Source organism: Phoxinus phoxinus, assembly GCF_949152265.1.
Source record: "Phoxinus phoxinus genome assembly, chromosome: 7".
In the NCBI taxonomy this organism is placed as follows: domain Eukaryota; kingdom Metazoa; phylum Chordata; class Actinopteri; order Cypriniformes; family Leuciscidae; genus Phoxinus; species Phoxinus phoxinus.
Window position 1 is genome coordinate 38848810 of NC_136882.1, and position 19514 is coordinate 38868323.

At 36.2% G+C, this 19514-nt stretch overlaps 1 protein-coding gene across 28 annotated transcripts in view; it reads left to right on the plus strand.

Moving 5' to 3' along the window:
- LOC307002243 (R3H domain-containing protein 1-like) overlaps positions 1-19514 on the plus strand; it is a 67721-nt gene that overhangs the window by 18749 nt on the left and 29458 nt on the right. For 8 of the 28 annotated variants that reach the window (XM_079619629.1, XM_079619640.1, XM_079619650.1 and 5 more), the window contains exons 2-14: positions 1622-1799; positions 3429-3600; positions 7447-7482; positions 8692-8784; positions 10203-10341; positions 12492-12570; positions 13585-13644; positions 14249-14389; positions 14572-14680; positions 14806-14898; positions 14981-15009; positions 16123-16176; positions 16250-16467. In XM_079619629.1, coding sequence (XP_079475755.1) covers positions 3469-3600; positions 7447-7482; positions 8692-8784; positions 10203-10341; positions 12492-12570; positions 13585-13644; positions 14249-14389; positions 14572-14680; positions 14806-14898; positions 14981-15009; positions 16123-16176; positions 16250-16467 — 1183 coding nt within the window. In that variant the 5' untranslated portion in view covers positions 1622-1799; positions 3429-3468. Of the gene's footprint in view, positions 1-1621; positions 1916-3428; positions 3601-7446; positions 7483-8691; positions 8785-10202; positions 10342-12491; positions 12571-13584; positions 13645-14248; positions 14390-14571; positions 14681-14805; positions 14899-14980; positions 15010-16122; positions 16177-16249; positions 16468-19514 lie in introns of all 28 variants that reach the window. The other 20 variants (XM_079619648.1, XM_079619646.1, XM_079619630.1 and 17 more) reach the window with 4 other exon arrangements.

Consider the following 19514-nt stretch of genomic DNA (forward strand, 5'->3'; position numbering starts at 1 on the left):
CGGAGCAGATGGGGCTCGTATTAATAAGTACGCCGTGGTTATGAATATATGAGTGAAAAGCTCAATAACAAAAAGCTATTATATTTATTATGTGCAATTGTTAATTAAGAGCATATATATTACACCTGATGATGACGCGTCTGCATAAATGTACAGCTATAAATGATCACAATGCACAGCTGGGGTTAAATAGTACATTTACTGTTCATTTTTACGACAGCCTTATATTTTTTTTAAACATAATTCTCCGTTTTTCAGGGTTTGAGACGTGGCTTATATTGGCAGCCGTCTTGTGTTGGACACACTGTCGATCCCAACAGCAGCGCTCGTCTCGTTTCACAAACGGCACGCAGAACAAACAGCTTATTTGTCTAAGCTGACAAAATCAATACATCGTCTGACAGCAACACCTATGTCTCATTTCAGGAGTTCAGATTGATAGTGCCGTCAAACTGTGTATTTCTCTTTCCCGTTTCATTTTCCCAATCCTCCTGTCAGCAGTTCCCGGCGCGCTCGACCGTGAGACGTCTCATTCAAACATCGTTTCTGTCTGCTACACACGGGCCTATTAGCGCCGAGCGCGGACCCCATCCTCAGATGCTCGAGGAAAAACTCAGATTTATGGAAATCCAGTCACGTTTTTAAGCCTCTCAGAGTTTGTAAACTTGTGCATTTTACATTCAGTGTGAGCAATTCTGTTGCTTGATTTCACGCCGTGTTTGTGCTCTCTCTCCTCGTTTTGAAGGTGTGTGTGTGTGTGTGTCCGTGCAAACGTATGGCGTCACCAGGTCCTGGCACGCGTCCCTTTCCTCCTCTTTGTCCCCTGTCGAGTCTCCATCTTTGCTGGCGTCCGGTTCGGATAAGAGAACAAGCTGTTTCTCTGCATTACGGCCCAAATGCTGTTCGAGTGCTGCGTTTAGAAGAGAATATGAGAGTTTGCAGAATTCATTTTTGAAGGAGTGTAGCAGCGCGCCGTCTTTCCCACATGCGGCGAACAGACGCAGTGATTTGACAGCTACCTGTATGTGTGTGTGTGTGTGTGTGCGCAATGACAACACACACACCCTGAGGCTTCAGATCTCATGAATATCAATCAGCCGCGGCCATCAGCCTCTTAAATAATGCAGAAGCGGCGCCTCGCTCGCGTTTGGCTGATAAATGCGTTGCGTTGTCAGCGCTCTGCCCCGGCGAGTGTTTGTTTAGCTGCACCCTCTTTCATCATGGCCTTGTTTTCATGTCGGTTTACTAAAGGTCAAAGTGCATCGCAGGGAAATATTCAAAGCTTCTTGTTCAATGATGCTCTGGTCCGTTCTGCATTAGAGCTCATTCAAAAACCACAAAACAGGGTAACTTTGCAAGCAAATAAATTGTTTTTCTTTCTTGCATTCATCGTTCTTCGGTGTTTGCAGGCTTATTTAGAAAGAAATGCCTGACGTTAAAAAAAAAATTTATCATGGGTATAAAAAAATATATATAATATGACGACTTGTTTGTTTGCTTGGTTTTATTGTATTTATGTGATATTTGTATTTTTGTAATTGAATTTTTACCATGAAAATGGCCTTAGATGCTGACATGGCATTAAATAACCAAATCTATCCATCTCTGTGTGTGTCTGCAGGTTCCTGAAGGACATGAGAGGCTTGTTGGCGGCCGGCGCTGTTGTGATCTGGCTGTGGTGCTGGTGAAGAGGACATGGGCCGCCGCTTCAACTCATGCCACAACACGCTCAACAGCGCCACTGAAACGGACCAGGGTTCGGTCTTCACGCCAGGGCGACGTCAACAGGCCGCCATCGGGTAACGGCGCCGCTCGCGAAGCTGAAAATCTCTCGTTTAGTCAAGTTTTTGGTACAAGGAGAAGATCCACCAACATGTTCTTGATCCATGAAGCATGTTTTATTAGGTTTAACCCAGTGAGAACCCTTTTTTTATTGAGTCAACTCCAAAAATGTATTTTAAAAACATGATATAGTTTGCTATAAATTTTTTTTTTCTTTAACGCCATGCATATGTTTTTTTTCTGCATTAATTCAGTTTCATTACTGCATAACATATTTTTCACTAATATTTGTGCGTCAATGGACAGAAAATAATACTGAAAACTAACAGCATGACCGATGTGAAATCCTGAATGCACCTTTTGAATTTTGCATATGCATAAGTGCTAAAAATACTATAGGAATGGATTATAGAAAAGTAAAAAAAAAATGCTTTTAGGACACACACTTAAGCAATTCCTCAAAATCATACAAATAATTCATATTTAATGACATTTTAAATCTAATGATGCTTTCTTACTCGATTCTTTTTGTTTTTGCGGGTAAAAATCAGTGTTTTAAAATACCAGGATATAGTGTGACGATTAGAGAGCTTTCTGCTAGTCTATAAAAGTCTTTTTTTATTTAATAGGTATTTTAAGTAAGTAACAAATCATTTAGATTCGAACGCCATCCTCGTCTTCTTTAGGTAGATGTTTCTGCGTGCAGTTTGATGCTAACGCCGACTGCATTCACAGGTTTCTCCTCCGTCTGGATGAGGTGTCGTCTCGGTGGGGATTTGGACCGCCGCGCGTGTTAGAAATCTCACTCTGTGCTAACGTGTTAATGAAAGTCTGAGACTGGTGTAATTCTCATTAACTCATTTTGCCCTTCAGATTCTTGTGCAAGACACTCGGCTCATAATTGCTAGAGGTTAATTGGTTTGGGTAACAGCACTCATGCACACCGTCTCCCTGGAGAACTCGACTACGTCATTGAAGACGTCATGCGTTTAAAAATTATATAAATTCATGCTTTTGATGCTCATATTGACCGACTTGCAGCAAGTACCTGCGGTTTGTAGTTAAATCATGAAAAGCACAAACGCTTGAGATTTAAATGTGCTTAATAGGGGTGTCACAATATATCATAATACAAAAATTCAGCAATATTCACCTAAATTAAAATTACTGTGCATGAAAAATTCAAGTTTTAAACTGCATTATTATACATTATATTCAACATTATAGTCATGGGGGAATATTTGTGTGTCCTGATAATGCCAAATGTCTGATGTTACCTGTAAAAAGTGGCCTATTTTATTATAAATATATCTAGTGAGTGAAATCATATTAATCTAAAATAATTATATTTTCAGAATCATGAATATTGTTATTCTGGTGTCTCTGTTGTCCTGTGCTTTGGGTTTCCAGCACCAAGTCCAAGACTATTCATTTACACACACAATGTAAAACCAAATTTAGCATTTTAATTAACATTTTCTCATATGTCTTGGAGTATCGCAGTAATATCGTGAGTTCAGTGTCGTGATATGTGACATGAGGGTATCGTTACACCGCTAGTGCTTAATGATAAAGCAACCGAACCAGCCACTGATGATATTCGAGGGACTTAAATGCATTAAAATAATCCAAGCATGTGTTTTTAGGTTCCAGGCTCTTGGTAGACGCTCCAAGTAGCCGTGTCTGATGAGGATGTCTGATACTGTCAGTGAGACTATGAGAGCTCTGGACGAAAACACCTCGACCGCAGCCGACCTCGACACGTCACAGAACCAACACCACCACGAGAACTGCAGCGGCGACAGGACCGAGGCGCAGGTAATGTGACGTCAGTCTCGCTTTCCTTCACAGCCTTTCATTTCGGTTCCCAGCCTAAAGAACACAAGTCACAAGACTTATTGGAGAGAGAAACGGTAAAAAACCTTTACAATAAGGTTCGTTAGTTAACATTAGACATTAGTTAACATGAACTAATAATGAACTCCTCGTATACAGCATTCAACATTTACTAATACTTTATTAAAATCTTGTTAACATTAGTTAATGCGCTGTGAACTAACAATGAACAGTTGTATTATTAAGGCGAGACACTACAGGTGAATAGGGTAACATTTTTAACTAGCAGATATCACCATGAAACTTTCCCAGTTGATTACCTACATTAAGATGAGAAAAAAATGTATTACAAGTTTTCTGTAATTTAATGTTTCAATATGCAAATTAGGCTATATCTAATTAAATATGCACTAATTTGCATACATTTTAAAAAAACTAAATCTGAGTATTGGATAAAGCCAGGTTAAAAATATTTTTTTCATTGTGTTCACATTAGATGGGAGAAAAATACTGAGGGATTTATGGATATCTACTTTTGTTATCCTGTAAATCAGAATATACTGTCAATAGCCTTAAAAAATGATTTTCGACATGTTTTTTGGAATAAAATGTTATATAAATCAGGCTAGGAATAATATATTTACGAATCCCTCTGTAAATTTCTTCATAATATAACTAGGCACAAGACTGGAAGGTTTGGTGTGTATCGGTGCGACTGAAGTGGAGATTTCGGACTTGGAGAATGAGAGAAAAGTCATTTTTGAGAAAACGGGCTTTAAAGATTTATCATCAGCCAATGAGATTGCGCATTCAGCCCTTTTACTTTCACGATTGGTTGCTGATAAATAGGAAATGACCATATTTGGATCCGACAGCATTGTACAGGAGAGAGAGAGAGCTTTCTAACGGTGTGTGTGATGACGGTGCAGACAGAGATCGCGGATCATGATGATTCAGAACGACAACTTTTGTTGAATTTATGAGAAATCTACAAACGCAAACAGACACAGTTAGTAAAATAAAGACCTAAATGTGTATTTCAGACTTTTTTTCACCACAAGTCTGAAAGAAGACATGTTATTGAAGACAAATATCCCAAAATTGACCAGTAAAAACAATGTTTTTGCCTGCCGTGTCTCGCCTTAACAATGATGAACAAATACATGAACTAATGAACCTTATTTCAAAGTTTTCTCCCAGTCAAAAAGTGTTTGCGAACACTCAAATGAGGACAAATAATAATACAATATTATTATTATTTTGCACGCAGCAGCTTACGTAATGCTCTGCAGTGATTGGCTTTAAATAAACGTAAATATTCATGAACAATAGCACATTCAGATGTGCAGTTATTGATGGGTTTTTAATTGCTAGTGAACCCCCTACAGGCCGTTTGCTGCGATGACCTGCACATATTGATCATGATAGTTAGTTCAGTGCTGCAGAAACGGATTGTCCCTTTGTTTGTACGGAGAGCAAGGGTCAGCAAAACAAACGGCCGAAGCGATTGTTGTGTTTAGCCACAGAAGCCCTCAGGAGCCGAGCGATCAATCGCCGGGTAATTGTGTTATGAGAAGCGGCAGGCGTCTTCAGATGGCGGAGGTTACAGCACTGCATCTTTATATGAGAGTTGCTCTCTGATACGGTGACACTTTCCTCCATCTTGTCGTTTAATTCCCTTTGCCATCTCTTTGAAAAGCGCTGGTGAAAAGAAAGCGGATGACCGAGTCAACAGCCGTGAACGTCCCGCATGTTGCCCCGAAGGGACTCAGCGAGGGTCTTTATGGCCATCTGGCTCTCCTCTTGCCGATCTTGGCAGCTCCTGCTCACAATGCAACTCTACCTGTGTGTTTTACAGAGAGCGCAGACGGCCACGATACACAGTCTTCCAGCATCAGTTGTCAGTGAGGCTCTGTGTGGCCTTATGCCAGATTCAGCCTCTCAGGGAATACATTATGTTCAATAGCCAATTAAAGCTGAATAACCATCCGTCATTATTCAGTAAAGACACCGTGTGCTTATTAACAATCGGCCACTTCTGTCTGTTGAGGCTGAGAACAACCGAGACAAAAGACATGTGAACAAATTATGTGCTGGATCAGTGTGTGTGTAATATATATATATATATATTTACTTACATACACTGATCTATATACATTTCCTAGCTATATAATAAATGTGAATATGAATAAATATTATTAAATATGAATTATTATTAAATATAGATACAAAAAAAAAATACAAAAAAAAATATATATATATATAAAAATCAATAAATAACATTTTATATATATATATATAAATAGATTAAAAAAAAATAATAGATATATGAAATAAATATATAATTACATGTAAATTATATTTACTTAATATAAAATGTATATATAATTTGCTGTTTTATATATATATACTGTATATACAGTGTATATATATATATATATTTAAATTACTTTTAATTATATATATATATATATATATATATAATATTAAAAGTAATTTAAATATATATATATGACATTTTATATAATATAAACATTATATATTTATTTAATATGTTTTTAAATTCTATTTTTTAATATAATAATTGTATATATAATTGGTAACTTTAAATTAGGGAACACAATCACTTTTAATTATATTAAATATATAATATTTATATAGTTTTTTTTATATATATAATAATTTGATCAATTTCCTTCAATAAACTCCTAATTACTGCTTATTGATAGTAAGGTTGTGGTTATGTGTTGGTTAAGGGATGTTGAATATGGTCATGCAGAATAAGGCATTAATATGGTTTAATAAACAGCCAATATCCTAGTAATATGCGTGCTAATAAGCAACTACTTAACTCAATATGTGTTCCCTAATCTAAGCGTTGCCATATTACTTTATTTTATTATATATAATTTTTTTATGTCATTTTTTTTTCCAGTGTGTCCAGAGTGATTCTGTAATGGGTTTTCATCCTGAGGGATCATATTTCCATTATATTATATTAGCAGAAACCTCAAAGGTATCCTAAAAAGGACGTTTCAAGAGCGTGACACTTTTTTTTTCTTCTTCTCGTGTCCAATGAGAGAAGATGGCGGCTGTAAATCTAATGATGGCTTTTGATTGACACTCCTGTCTTTTATTAATCTAATCGTGTCCAATATATTTGAATGAAAGGTTTTCATAAATCCCAGGACTGGTTTAGTGTTGAATATATATTTATTTTTACGCCAGTGCTCCAGAGAAATAATATTCCAGTAGTCGATCTCAGAAACAAAGTATATTTTTCCCTAAATTAAACACAATTGCTGTTTTATCGCTTGGAAATTATGCATTATGCACTAATATTCATATTAGTGGTTCAGATGAATGTGGTCTTACAGGTGATATGGTGCAAAAGTTCATTTATTTCAGGAATTCAACTTAAAAGGTGAAACTAATATATTATATAGACTCAATACATGCAAAGTGAGATATTTCAAGCCTTTATTTGTTTTAATTTTGATGATTATGGCTTACAGCTTATGAAAACCTTTTCACAATATTCTTTAAATTTGTGGTTTTCATAAGCTGTAAGCCATAATCATCAAAATTATAACAAATGAAGGCTTGAAATATCTCACTTTGCATGTAATGAGTCTATATAATATATTAGTTTCACCTTTTAAGTTGAATTACTGAAATAAATGAACTTTTGCACCATATTCAGATTTTTCCAGTTTCACCCGTACTCCGTTTCTCATGCAGAGCGGAGCTTTTTGTAGTTTGTGATTTCGAAACGTTAATCTCGGTGAGATTCACATGCTTCATTTTGTCTCGTTGCCCACCATACAGCGGCAAATACCCGGACAAGGCACTAAAAGACCCAAGGTACCGTGTCCTGAGGCATGAGCACGAGTGTTTGCTGCTTCCATCCGTCAGACGGTTCAGTGTTTGCTGTCGGGTCACTGTGTGTGTGTGTGTGTGTGTGTGTGTTCATTGTGACGGGCGGCTTGTGTGTTCTGAGTAGTTCGGAGACGTCGCCGTCATGTACCGCCGTCATGATTTGGTCTGCATGATTCTCATCAGTTTTTCCTGAGGATCACACGTTTGCATTCAGTTTGATGAGGCCGTTTCATAATCAGTGACCCATGTTTGTGTTTGCATGGGATTTTTTAAATAAACAAGTTTTTGATCGGTAAGTTAAAAAAAAAAATGTATCTCTTCTGCTCACCAAGGCTGCATTTATTTGCTTAAAAATACAACAAAAAAAACTGAAATATTATTTCAATTTAAAACCGGTTTTCTATTTTAATATATTTTAAAGTGTAATTTATTCCTGTGATCAAAGCTGGATTTTCAGAATCATTACTCCAGTCTTCAGTGTCACATGATCTTTCAGAAATCAGTATAATATGAGGATTTGATGCTCAAGACACATTTATGATTATTATCAATGTTGAAAACCGTTATTAAAACCGTTATTTATATTACTTTGATGAATAGAAAGTTCAAAAGAACAGCATTTATATGAAATAGAAAGCTTTTGTAACAATAAACACTACCGTTCAAAAGTTTGGGGTCAGTAAGAGTTTATTTTTTGGGGGAAATAAATAAAAGAAATCCAATAATTTTATTCTCCAACTTACTTTTCATCAAAAAAAAAGAAAGGTGTTTTCAACTGATAATAATAACGAATGTTTTTTAAGCATCAAATCATCATATTAGAATATTTCCTGAAGGATCATGTGACACTGAAGACTGGAGTAATGATGCTGAAAATTTAACTTTGATCACAGGAATAAATTACAATTTTACAATATATTCACATAGAAAACAGCGGTTTTAAATTGTAATAATATTTCACAATATTTCAGTTTTTTTGTATTTTTAATAAAATAAATGCAGCCTTGGTGAGCAGAAGAGACTTTAAAAAAAGCTTTTAAAAGCATTAAAAATCTTACAGATCCCAAACTGTTGACTGGTAGTGTGTTTGCTCCCTGTTTTCAGGGGTCACCGTAGTTTTGCCATGCGTTCATGCACTTCTGCTTGTGAAAGTCAATGACTCTCTGTGTAACCTTCACCCGTACTCTTCTCCAGTCTAATGGAAAGTTAAAGTTAGTTCGGAGCCTGGCCATTTGTGAGGAACCCTCTCCTTCCACAATAACCACACAACTGCCTCAAGACCACCAGGTAAACATCATCAACGGTCAATGCAATCCTGCTCAACGCACATGCATCATGTTTTAATGAGTCATGTGACAAAGAAGTGATTTCAGATGACATGAATCAGTTGATGCATATTCAGGAAATCATTTCAGATTTTTTCACTTTGTTTACCATGTTTCAATCATACTGTACATTTCGCCCTGCTGTGACTAGTAATAATTCAGCTACATGATATTAATATGTGTCCTTGGACCACAAACCCAGTCTGGAGCCGCACGGGTATATCTGTGGCAATAGCCAACTATACATTTTATGGGTCAAAATTATCCATTTTTCTTTTATGCCAAAAATCATTAGGATATTAAGATCATGTTCCATGAAGATATTTAGTAAATGTCCTACCGTAAATATATAAAACATGTATTTTTGTGAGTGAATGCAGCACAATCGTGAACATAAATGCACAACTTTAAAGGAGATTTTCTCAATGTTAGATTTTTTTACATCCTCAGATTCCAGATTTTCAATATTGTATCTCGACCAAATATTGTCCTATCCTAACAAACCACACATCAATGAAAAGATTATTTATTCAGCTTTCAGATGATGTATACATCTCAATAAAACTGGTTATGTGGTCCAGGGTCACATATCTTATATATTTGTTAAAGTATTAACCCTTTCCTCGCCATTAACGGAAATTTCTGGCTTTCCGTGTTTTCACTGTTATGTGGTAGGGGGCGCTATTACGCAACTTCTGAACGCGTACCGAATCTCCTGATCTAAACCCAGGCGAAGAAGCAGGAGAAACAAGCGATATCATATATAAGCATATGCATATGTAAAATAACGTGATCATCAACATTAAACTGCATGTGAATCAAAACTGCAAAATGTTACTGAATAAAATGACGAGCTTTAGGGGTGTTGATGGACTCGATCGACTCCATCTGTGTTTTGATAATCATTCTGAATCCCATCCCAACGTAGTATTTGAAAAAAAAAAAAAAAAAAATCTCAGCTTTTTGCTCAAAATATTGCTTTTTTATGAAACTTACCCACAAGTGTTGATAAAAAGCTGCATGAAGCTAGAATAAAACGGTTTTATTTTATTTAAAACCAGAAGCCATGAATATTGCATATTCAGATATTCATACAACAAAATATACTAATTAAAATAATTAAATGTTCTCTTTTTCTTGTCAGTATTGCTGTTTGATTGTCATTAACGGCAATATTGTTAATAACAGACCACTTAATTAATGCTATTCATCTATTCCTTGTATGAGTGGCTTTATTAAAAATATGATTGACGTAGTTTTAGCAAGAACTGTGATGACATAAACACGAGTCTGTATTTTCATTGAGGTATTGGTGTAGTGTTGTGGAAAATGTGCTTATTGTTCTGCTCCATTAGCGTTGTGTTTCTCTTCACCTCACAGGATGGAGATCATATTCAATTCTCCCAGACGTTTGACAAAGAAGATTCGCCTCTTACGGCTAACGACGATGGTGATGATGATGATAAAGACAAAAGTGCCAACAAGCTTGAGAGAATGCCACGCAAGATGCTGTCCAGAGGTGCGTTGTGTTGTGTGACTTTTAGATTTTAAAGCAACACCAAAGATTATTTTGGACCTTAAGCGGCGCCCCCCTTTTTTAATAGACATGAAAATGCACATTCCGAATTTAAATGGTTGTATTTAAATCTTATTTTAAAGAAGACATGTGGCAGAGTTTTGTAGAAGTGAAATAAATTAAGGAAGTTAAACAGAAAAAAAGTTATAGAAGTTTGAGTTTATGAGAATGTACAATGTTAAACATTTAATTCATATTTTATATAAATATATATAATTTCAAATCCTGGTGGACTCTAAAAATGCAAAAAATCAAAGCCAAAAATCTGAACAAGTTGTGTTTCAAATTTTAGGTTGGTATCTCAGTAAATGAGCGTTCAGTGAGATTTAGTTTGTGCGCAGTACCACACTTCTCCACTAGTGGACATTACTGCCCATATAAGGGCGCCTCCATTTCCATATGTGGTTTGAGTCTGAACCATTATTTTTACAATTTACATATAATTTATGAAGTAGACATCCTATTCAGAAGTAGTGTTGGAAGTTTGGCAGATTTTGAAATGAACTCAACCTCTAAGAAACACAGAAGATCACGTATGTGCATTATAGCTCGCTGACACATCACTAATGCTGAATCTATCAATTTTTTCTTTATATTCAAAACATTTTCAGACCATTTTTTCTAAAAGAATTGAATGGATGCTATCTTTTGAACTCTTGGCATGAAAACAAACAGGTTTCTACCATTCTTTCATGATTTTTCATGTTCATCACTATTTCAAAATAAAGGTCTGAACACACTTAAAGGCTGGTTCACACGGCAGGATAATTAGGCCGATTTTAGCCCCGATTCCCCCCTTCCGACAATCTTAAGGATGCTCCGTTATCGTAAAATAATCTGATCAGATATTCCTGCCGTGTGTGGTGTGTTAAGACGGCTCTCGTCTGCTCGGAAGGACGTCAGGACCGCTCCGATCTCAAATCGGGGATATCCAACATTTTGGATTTTTTTGGCCCGATTTCTCCTCGTGTGTGGTGTCCCCCGGGGACAAACGAGCACGCAGCCTGTGGACTGTGGCGTGTAGCCAATCAGAAAGCGAGGTGACGAGGCGGCGAGGAAGCACCGGGTCACAAAATCAAAACAGCCGGCGGCATGGCGCACCAGAAAGTCCGGTGGACGTCGGAGATGGAGGATAATGTTTTTTTTTTTCTTCGGTTAAAAACAAACTATTGCCACTGCATCCTCTTCGTCCGCCATGATTGTTTACTCTGAAGTCACGTTTGATCTCGAGGGATTTTGCGAGATTTCCCGTCTGACCTGGGAATGCTCGGGAGTCAAATCGGTTCGTGTGCGATGTGTTGATATTGCCGTGTGGTTGCGCACCACACACTGTACGACCAAAACTGTTAGACCCGTGATTTTTTTATCGCCGTGTGTGGGGTCTCTTAGGTTTGGAAAATCGGCCGACAATTTTAAAATCGTCCCGTGTGAACCAGGCTTTAGGAGTATGAACATATTCTTGTTGCAAATTGATAAATTACGGCTCCTCTGTAATTTATTTTGAAAATCAGTCACCAAATATGTAAACTAGAGATTGTAAGCTTTCAAATGATATATAGTTTGTCGAGATTAGTTTAGATTTAGTGTAGGATATTACGGTTTTAAATATGTAATGGCTGGTGCCAATATAAGGGGTTAAAATAATGTTTCCAAAATCGTTTCAGTGGTTCATCAACTCGTAACAGGGTGAACAGCACTTCTGCCTCCGCTTCGCGGCCCTCTATCGGCTATAACCACACTATGCAAGTTTGCCAGATCGGGTAGCGGATCTGTAGTTCGAATGAGACTACAAATTTGACTTGCTTTACGGCAAGCGTTACAATAGCTTTGTTTGTTTTTCTTCGTTTCATACTTTCATAAAATCACGCAACGTACTCTACCTTGTCTGTGGACATCGTCTTTTCCAAAGCCGGCGCTGGATAAACAAATAGCGTGCGTGCGACTGTAGCCCGCGGTACGCTAAATTATTTACAACAGCGGTAATGGACAATTCCGCTTCCAACCTGTAGGGGGACCGAAGAGGAAAAGTGCTTTAGTGTTGCTTTAAAGAAAAATAAATTGTTCAAAATGAACTTGTTCTCCTGTCTTTGAAGATTCCAGCCAGGATTACACGGACTCCACCGGCATCGACCTGCACGAGTTCTTGGCGAACACACTGAGGAACAACCCCAGGTTAGACACCTCTGACCTCTACGAGCACACTGTCCACAACCAGCGCCTATCTTAATCTCAATTTATTTATAAAGCACAATTAAAAACAACCACAGTTGACCAATGTGCTGTACAATGTTCTAAAACCAAAACCAAAACAGAACAACAGACAACAAGGGACATCACATGTTACGGGTGAAACTGGAAAAATTAGAATATGGTGCAAAAGTTCATTTATTTCTGTAATTCAACTTAAAAGGTGAACCTAATATATTATATAGACTCATTACATGCAAAGTGAGATATTTCAAGCCTTTATTTGTTATTATTTTGATGATTATGGCTTATGAAAACCTTTTCACAATATTCTAATTTTGAATTTGGGGTTTTCATAAGCTATAAGCCATAATCATCAAAATTATAACAAATAAAGGCTTGAAATATCTCACTTTGAATATAATGAGTCTATATAATATATTAGTTTCACCTTTTAAGTTGAATTACTAAAAATTTTTCAAATTTTTTGAGTTTCACCTGTATGGGCAACAGTGAAGAGATCTATGTTTTTAATTTAAATTTAGAAATATGTAATGTTGGTGCAGTTCTAATATGAATCGGTAAACTGGTCCAAAGTTTAGGTGTGGCTATGGAAAATGCTCGGTCACCCCTAGATTTTAACTTTGACTTTGAAACAGTTATTACGGATTAATTGTTAAATTTGATGCGTAATACTTAATTTGACCTCCAGACATTGATACATTCATTCATGAAAACGTATATATATTTTTTCAGACCTATTCATAATTGTGGATTACGTAAATGTAGTCTTAGTTAGTTACATTTTTATACAACTGTTATTTTTGTGAAGTTCCTTGGTCAGCACTCGGCAGTAATGTTGTTTTAAGGTGCTATATAAATAAGAGTGAGCTTGACCTTGAAATTTGTTTTTGTTATTTTGTACCCTGATGTGGAAAGTGCTGGTTATCATTATAACCATTACGTATTAAATGGCTAAATGTCTACGTTTATCAACAGGGACCGAATGATGTTGCTGAAGCTGGAACAGGACATCCTCGACTTCATCAGTAATAACGAGTAAGTCCTTCATTGCAGCAATGTAATCTGTTTTATTTAATTTTTTCCATTTTAATTGTTAAATTTGATGCAAGTAATCAAAAAGCATGTAGAATAAATTAAAATAATGAAATGTATACAATATAGCAACAGTTTATTAAAAAGTTTAATAAAGGTTAAATTTTAGGACCCTGTGAAATCCATTAGAATTTTTTTACACTCTTTTCCATTTTAATATATTTTGATGCTTTTTTAATTGTTTAACTACATTTTAATAATCAAAAATCTAATCAATGAAATGTCTATAACTCTAACAATTTAATGATTTGTTAAAATGTTTAAATAAATAAAAATTAATTAATTTTAATATATTTTGGATTCTTTTTTAAATTAAATTTTAATAATCAAAAGTCTAATCAACTGAATGCATACAACTTTAACAATTTAATAATTTTGTTAAAATGTTTAAATAAATAAAAAAATCTTTTTAATTTGAATATATTTTGGATTCTTTTTTAATTAACAAAATTTTAATAATCAAAAGTCTAATCAATTGAATACATTCAAGTTTAACAATTTAATGACTTAAATAGTGAGTTATGTATGTGTTTTCTGTGTGTTCCAGGTGTCAGAGGAGAAAGTTTCCGCCCATGACCTCGTATCACCGAATGCTCCTGCACCGAGTCTCCGCTTACTTCGGCTTAGACCACAACGTCGACCAAACCGGGAAATGTGTCATCATCAACAAAACCAGCAATACACGAATGTGAGCGACTGCGGCGTCTATTGCGTTTGATCCTTTTGAAATGAGTTTTAGAGCAGAAACGTAATTATGAGGGATTTGAGATAGGATTGTCACTGTGACGGAATAAAGCGGCCGTAAACACAGCGCTTCTCCTGGAAAGTGTCTCATTTGTATTTCTCTCTCTGTTCCCCCGACGTGTGCAGACCAGATCAAAAGTTTTCCGAACACATCAAAGACGACAAGACGGATGATTTCCAGAAGCGCTACATCTTAAAACGGGACAACTCCAGCGTAGACAAAGACGACAACATGGTAGGTGGAGAGAGCTGCTAATAAAGCCGACATCAAACAGGCTATTAGTTCTCATATTAACTGCGTAACGTAACGTAATGCTTCATATACTGCAGGGAAAGTTCAAAGAGCGTTTTGTGTTTCAGATGCGTATGAAACTCAAAGAGGACCGGAGAAGCAAGTCAATCGAGGAGCGTGAGGAGGAATATCAGAAAGCGCGAGAAAGGATCTTCGCTGATGTAAGATGCATTAACGGCTACACGATCGTGTGCTTATGGGTCTTTGAAATGCAATTTTAACAGGCTTGAATCTCTTCTGCAGGGTTTAGACACCTTCCCGCTGGATCAAAGGTGAGTGGAAGACGAAAGACACATAATTTAAGGGAAACGCATGTAGAGCATGGGTTTGATTCCCAGGAAATGCATGAACTGAAATGTAATATAGTCACTTTGGATTAAAGCTTCTGCCTAATGCATAAATGTCAAATGATGGGTGTTTCATGCTCTAAACTGATTATTTACATTTATGCATTTAGTTTTGCTTTTATTCAAAACGACTTACAAAAAAGGAACAAAAGCAATTCGTACAACATTTGTAATATACAATGTAGGGCTGTAAACGATTAAGCGCATCCAAAATAAAAGTTTGTGTTTACATAATGTATGTGTATTGTGTATAATTATTTTGTATATATAAATACACACGCATGTATATATTTAAGAAAAATGTGTTATTTATATATAAAATAGTTCTATTTATATATTATGTAAAAATATATATGCAGTATATAAATGCAAATATTTCTCAAATATATACATGCATGTGTGTGTATTTATATATACAAAATAATTATTTGTAAACAAACAATATGTAAATGTAAATAATTTATTTTGGATGCGATTAATCGTTTACAGCCCTAATACACTGGCATATTAGACGACTAGATAAGAGGAATAGACAACATAAAGAAAATCAAGTCCTGCCTTACAGGTTTTGTTCTTATTAAATATCATGCAGCACATATTATGCTCACATTATGGGAGTAACTTGGTGCCAGACAGTATTTGATTTGACTATAAACTTAATATTCAGTAATATTATCATATTAACCACTCAATCACATGAGAACAAAACTTGAACTGAATTGACTCTTGTTATCTGTAGAGCTGCTTTACGGCTGAATTGATTTCATTTCGTAACTGTTGAACTTTGCAACACTGACATTATTGAATTAAATCAACATTAAATCACTAAATTGAACTGAATAACGACACTTGTTTTTTGTAGAGCTGCTAATAGCTGAGTTTGTCTCATATTTGATGACGTTTGCATCATTTATTTTCCTGTTTATAACTCTATACACTACAGATTGTTTTAAAGCGCTATAGAAATAAAGCTTAAGTTGCCTGTACTGCCATAATAAATCATGTTGAACGTCAAGTAATAAACAACACGTTTTCCAGGATTCAGGAGGATGAGATGTGTAACAACATACAGCAGAGACGGCAGATCTTCAGGTAATCACGGCCGTTCATCATATTCTTACGACCTGCTAGTGAACTGCAATCGTGAACTGATGTTCTCACGCAGGCTGAAAGACGATCGCTCGGCAAACAGCCGCCAAAGCAGCTCCGAGAACGAGGCCAGGTTTTCAGAGCCGCGTCCGTGGAGCAGCACGGATTCGGACAGCTCAAACCGCAACCTGAAGCCGGCCATGACCAAAGCCAGCAGCTTCAGTGGCATCCCGGTTCTGACCCGCGGCGACAGCTCCAGCAGCAGCAAGAGCGTGGGCCGGCTCTCAAAGACAGGTGAGTCACAAATTCAAGACCATTGACCCTTCGCAGGGAGCTTGATTGACAGGTGATCTAACCAATCATACTTCGCCATCCGCCATTTTGTCCGACAAAGCGGTCAGGAGTGTTAGTAGATTAACATGGGAGGATTTGAGCTTGAGAAGCGGAGTGTACTGACGTCTTTCCACGGTTAAAACAACATTCCTTCTGATGTTCATTCATGTTTATTTGATGTTATAAATGAACTAGAAGGAAGAGATTATCGGTTCACGAGCGGCTTTAACTGAGCGATCTGTCAAAACGGCATTTATTGTTTAAATTTCTATTAAAAATTTACGTAATTTGAAAGGTTTAGACTTTGTTTGATATTGTCCTCTCTGCTCCACGATGTGTTTTTCACTGCGTGAGAACATGGTGTGTGTGTGTGTAAGAGCGGCGTAGCTTGTCGGACATAGCGACAGTAACTAAGGGGGGCGGGTCTTTGCGAACGGTCAATTCACTTCGCATTTATTTGTATAGCGCTTTTCATAACACGCATCGTTTCAAAGCAGCTTTACAGAAAATGCACGAGTCCACATTAGTTTACAGTGATCTGTTTATCAGAGGGAACTAAGTTATGCGTATGTACATATGTACATATGCAAATCACAGTTAGCTAAAAATATATTATTTTAAACAATGTAATAATTTAAGGCAGAAACATGAATGAGCTCATTGATGTAATGAATACAAGACAACAGGAGATTATTAGTTTTATTTGTTGATTCAGGGCTCGACAATAAGGATTGCCTGTGAAAGACAGTTGACTGAACTGTTAGTGTCCCAATCGGGCCGGTGCCACATTATCATGAAAGCTTAACAGTTGCATCAATCTTGCTAATTTAAAGGGTTAGTTCACCCAAAAATGTAAACTCTGTCAGTTATTACTCTCCCTCAAGTCGTTCCAAACCTGTAAGACTTTCGTTCATCTTCAAAACACAAATTAAAATATTTTTGATGAAATCCGAGAGATTTCTGACCCCTCCATAGACTGACACATCATTGCAACTCTCAAGACCCATAAAGGTAGAAAAGTTCACGTGGTGAACACTACAGCACTTTCGGGTGACCTTAGCATTGGAGATTGTTGCTCCCTCTTCCTCTGATGATTTCATGCTCTTTTCTTCTCAGTCTTTATTCTTGCTCGTAACCGCATGCTTTATTCTAACTCCTCTGTATCTCACTGCATGCTTTGAAATTCACTTTTATTAACAATCCTCTGAATTCATTGGTGATCGTTAATACTCTACCCGTAAAAAGGTTGGGATCAGTTCCGTTGACACCTAATAAGACCTTTTAGCAATACCTTTGTTACAGTATTTATTCATCTTTGTTAATGTCAGCTAATTGGTTGTTCATGTCAGCTCAGATCCATGAAATAATATGAACTCCGATACAACTTTTGATTTTAATAATGTATTCGTAAGTGTTGAAATTAACATTAACTAAGACTAATAAATGCTTTAGAAGTATTTTGCACTCTTAGTTCATTTTAACTAATGTTAACAAATTTTTTTTTTTCTTTTATTCATCAAGGATGCATTAAATTGACCAAAAGTGACAGTAAAGACAGCTATGATGCTACAAAATATTAAATTTCACATAAATTCTGTTCTTTCTTTCTATTCATGAAAGAATCCTGAAAAAAGCATCATGATTTCCACAGAAATACGAAGCAACAGTTCTCAACATTGATAATAATCATAAATGTTTCTTGAGCAGCAAATCCTCATATTATACTGATTACTGAAGACTGGAGTAATGATGCTGAAAATTCAGCTTTGATCACAGGAATAAATTACACTTTACAATATATTCACATAGAAAACAGTTATTTTAAATCATAATTATATATATATATATATTTTTTTTTTTGTATCTTTGATCGCATAAAATCAGGCTTGATGAGCAGAAAAGACTTCTTCCAGAAACGTAACTAAACTGTTGAACGGTAGCTCTCGTGTAAATTACCGTCCTCCGCCTGTACGACATTTGAGACGTGAACACGTTTAGTGCTTTTCATTTCAAATAGGAAAAAAAAACATCCCATATTTGAGAGCAGAGACAAGAAACAAGTAAATTGCTAAATGAGCCGAGACATTAATCAGAAATTAATTAATATGTCATTCTCAGGCTAATACAATTATTCTCTTCTTCCATTGCTTCGGTCCCTTAGGTAATTACAAATGAAATTGAATTTAGCATCTTGTTGAAATTCGTCTGACCTTGCTTTCTATACTTCCATATTCTGCAGTGTTTTAATAACTGCCGCGCTTCCTTTGCCAATATGTTCCACGATCCCCAATGAATTCACGAGCGATCGCTCTCACCGCTGCTATGTTAAAGGGATAGTTCACCCAAAAATTAAAATTAGCCCATGATTTACTCACCCTCAAGTCATCCTAGGTGTATATGACTTTCTTCTTTCAGACGAATACAGTCAGAGTTATAATAAAAAACATCCTGGCTTTTCCAAGCTTTATAATGGCAGTGAATGGCCGTTTCTGTTTTGAAGGCCATAAAAGTGCATCCATTATCATAAAAGTGCATCTATCCATCATAAAAGTGCATCCATCATCATAAAAGTGCATCTATCCATCATAAAAGTGCATCCATCCCTCAATTAAAGTGCATCCATCCATCATAAAAGTGCATCCATCCATCATAAAAGTGCATCTATCCATCATTAACGTGCATCATCATCATAAAAGTGCATCTATCCATCATAAAAGTGCATCTATCCATCATAAAAGTGCATCTATCTAAAAGTGCATCTATCCATCATAAAAGTGCATCTATCCATCATTAATGTGCATCTATCCATCATAAAAGTGCATCCATCCATCATAAAAGTGCACCCATCCATCATTAATGTGCATCCATCCATCATAAAAGTGCATCCATCCATCATAAAAGTGCATCCATCCATCATAAAAGTGCACCCATCCATCATAAAAGTGCATCTATCCATCCATCATAAAAGTGCACCCATCCATCCATCATAAAAGTGCATCCATCCATCA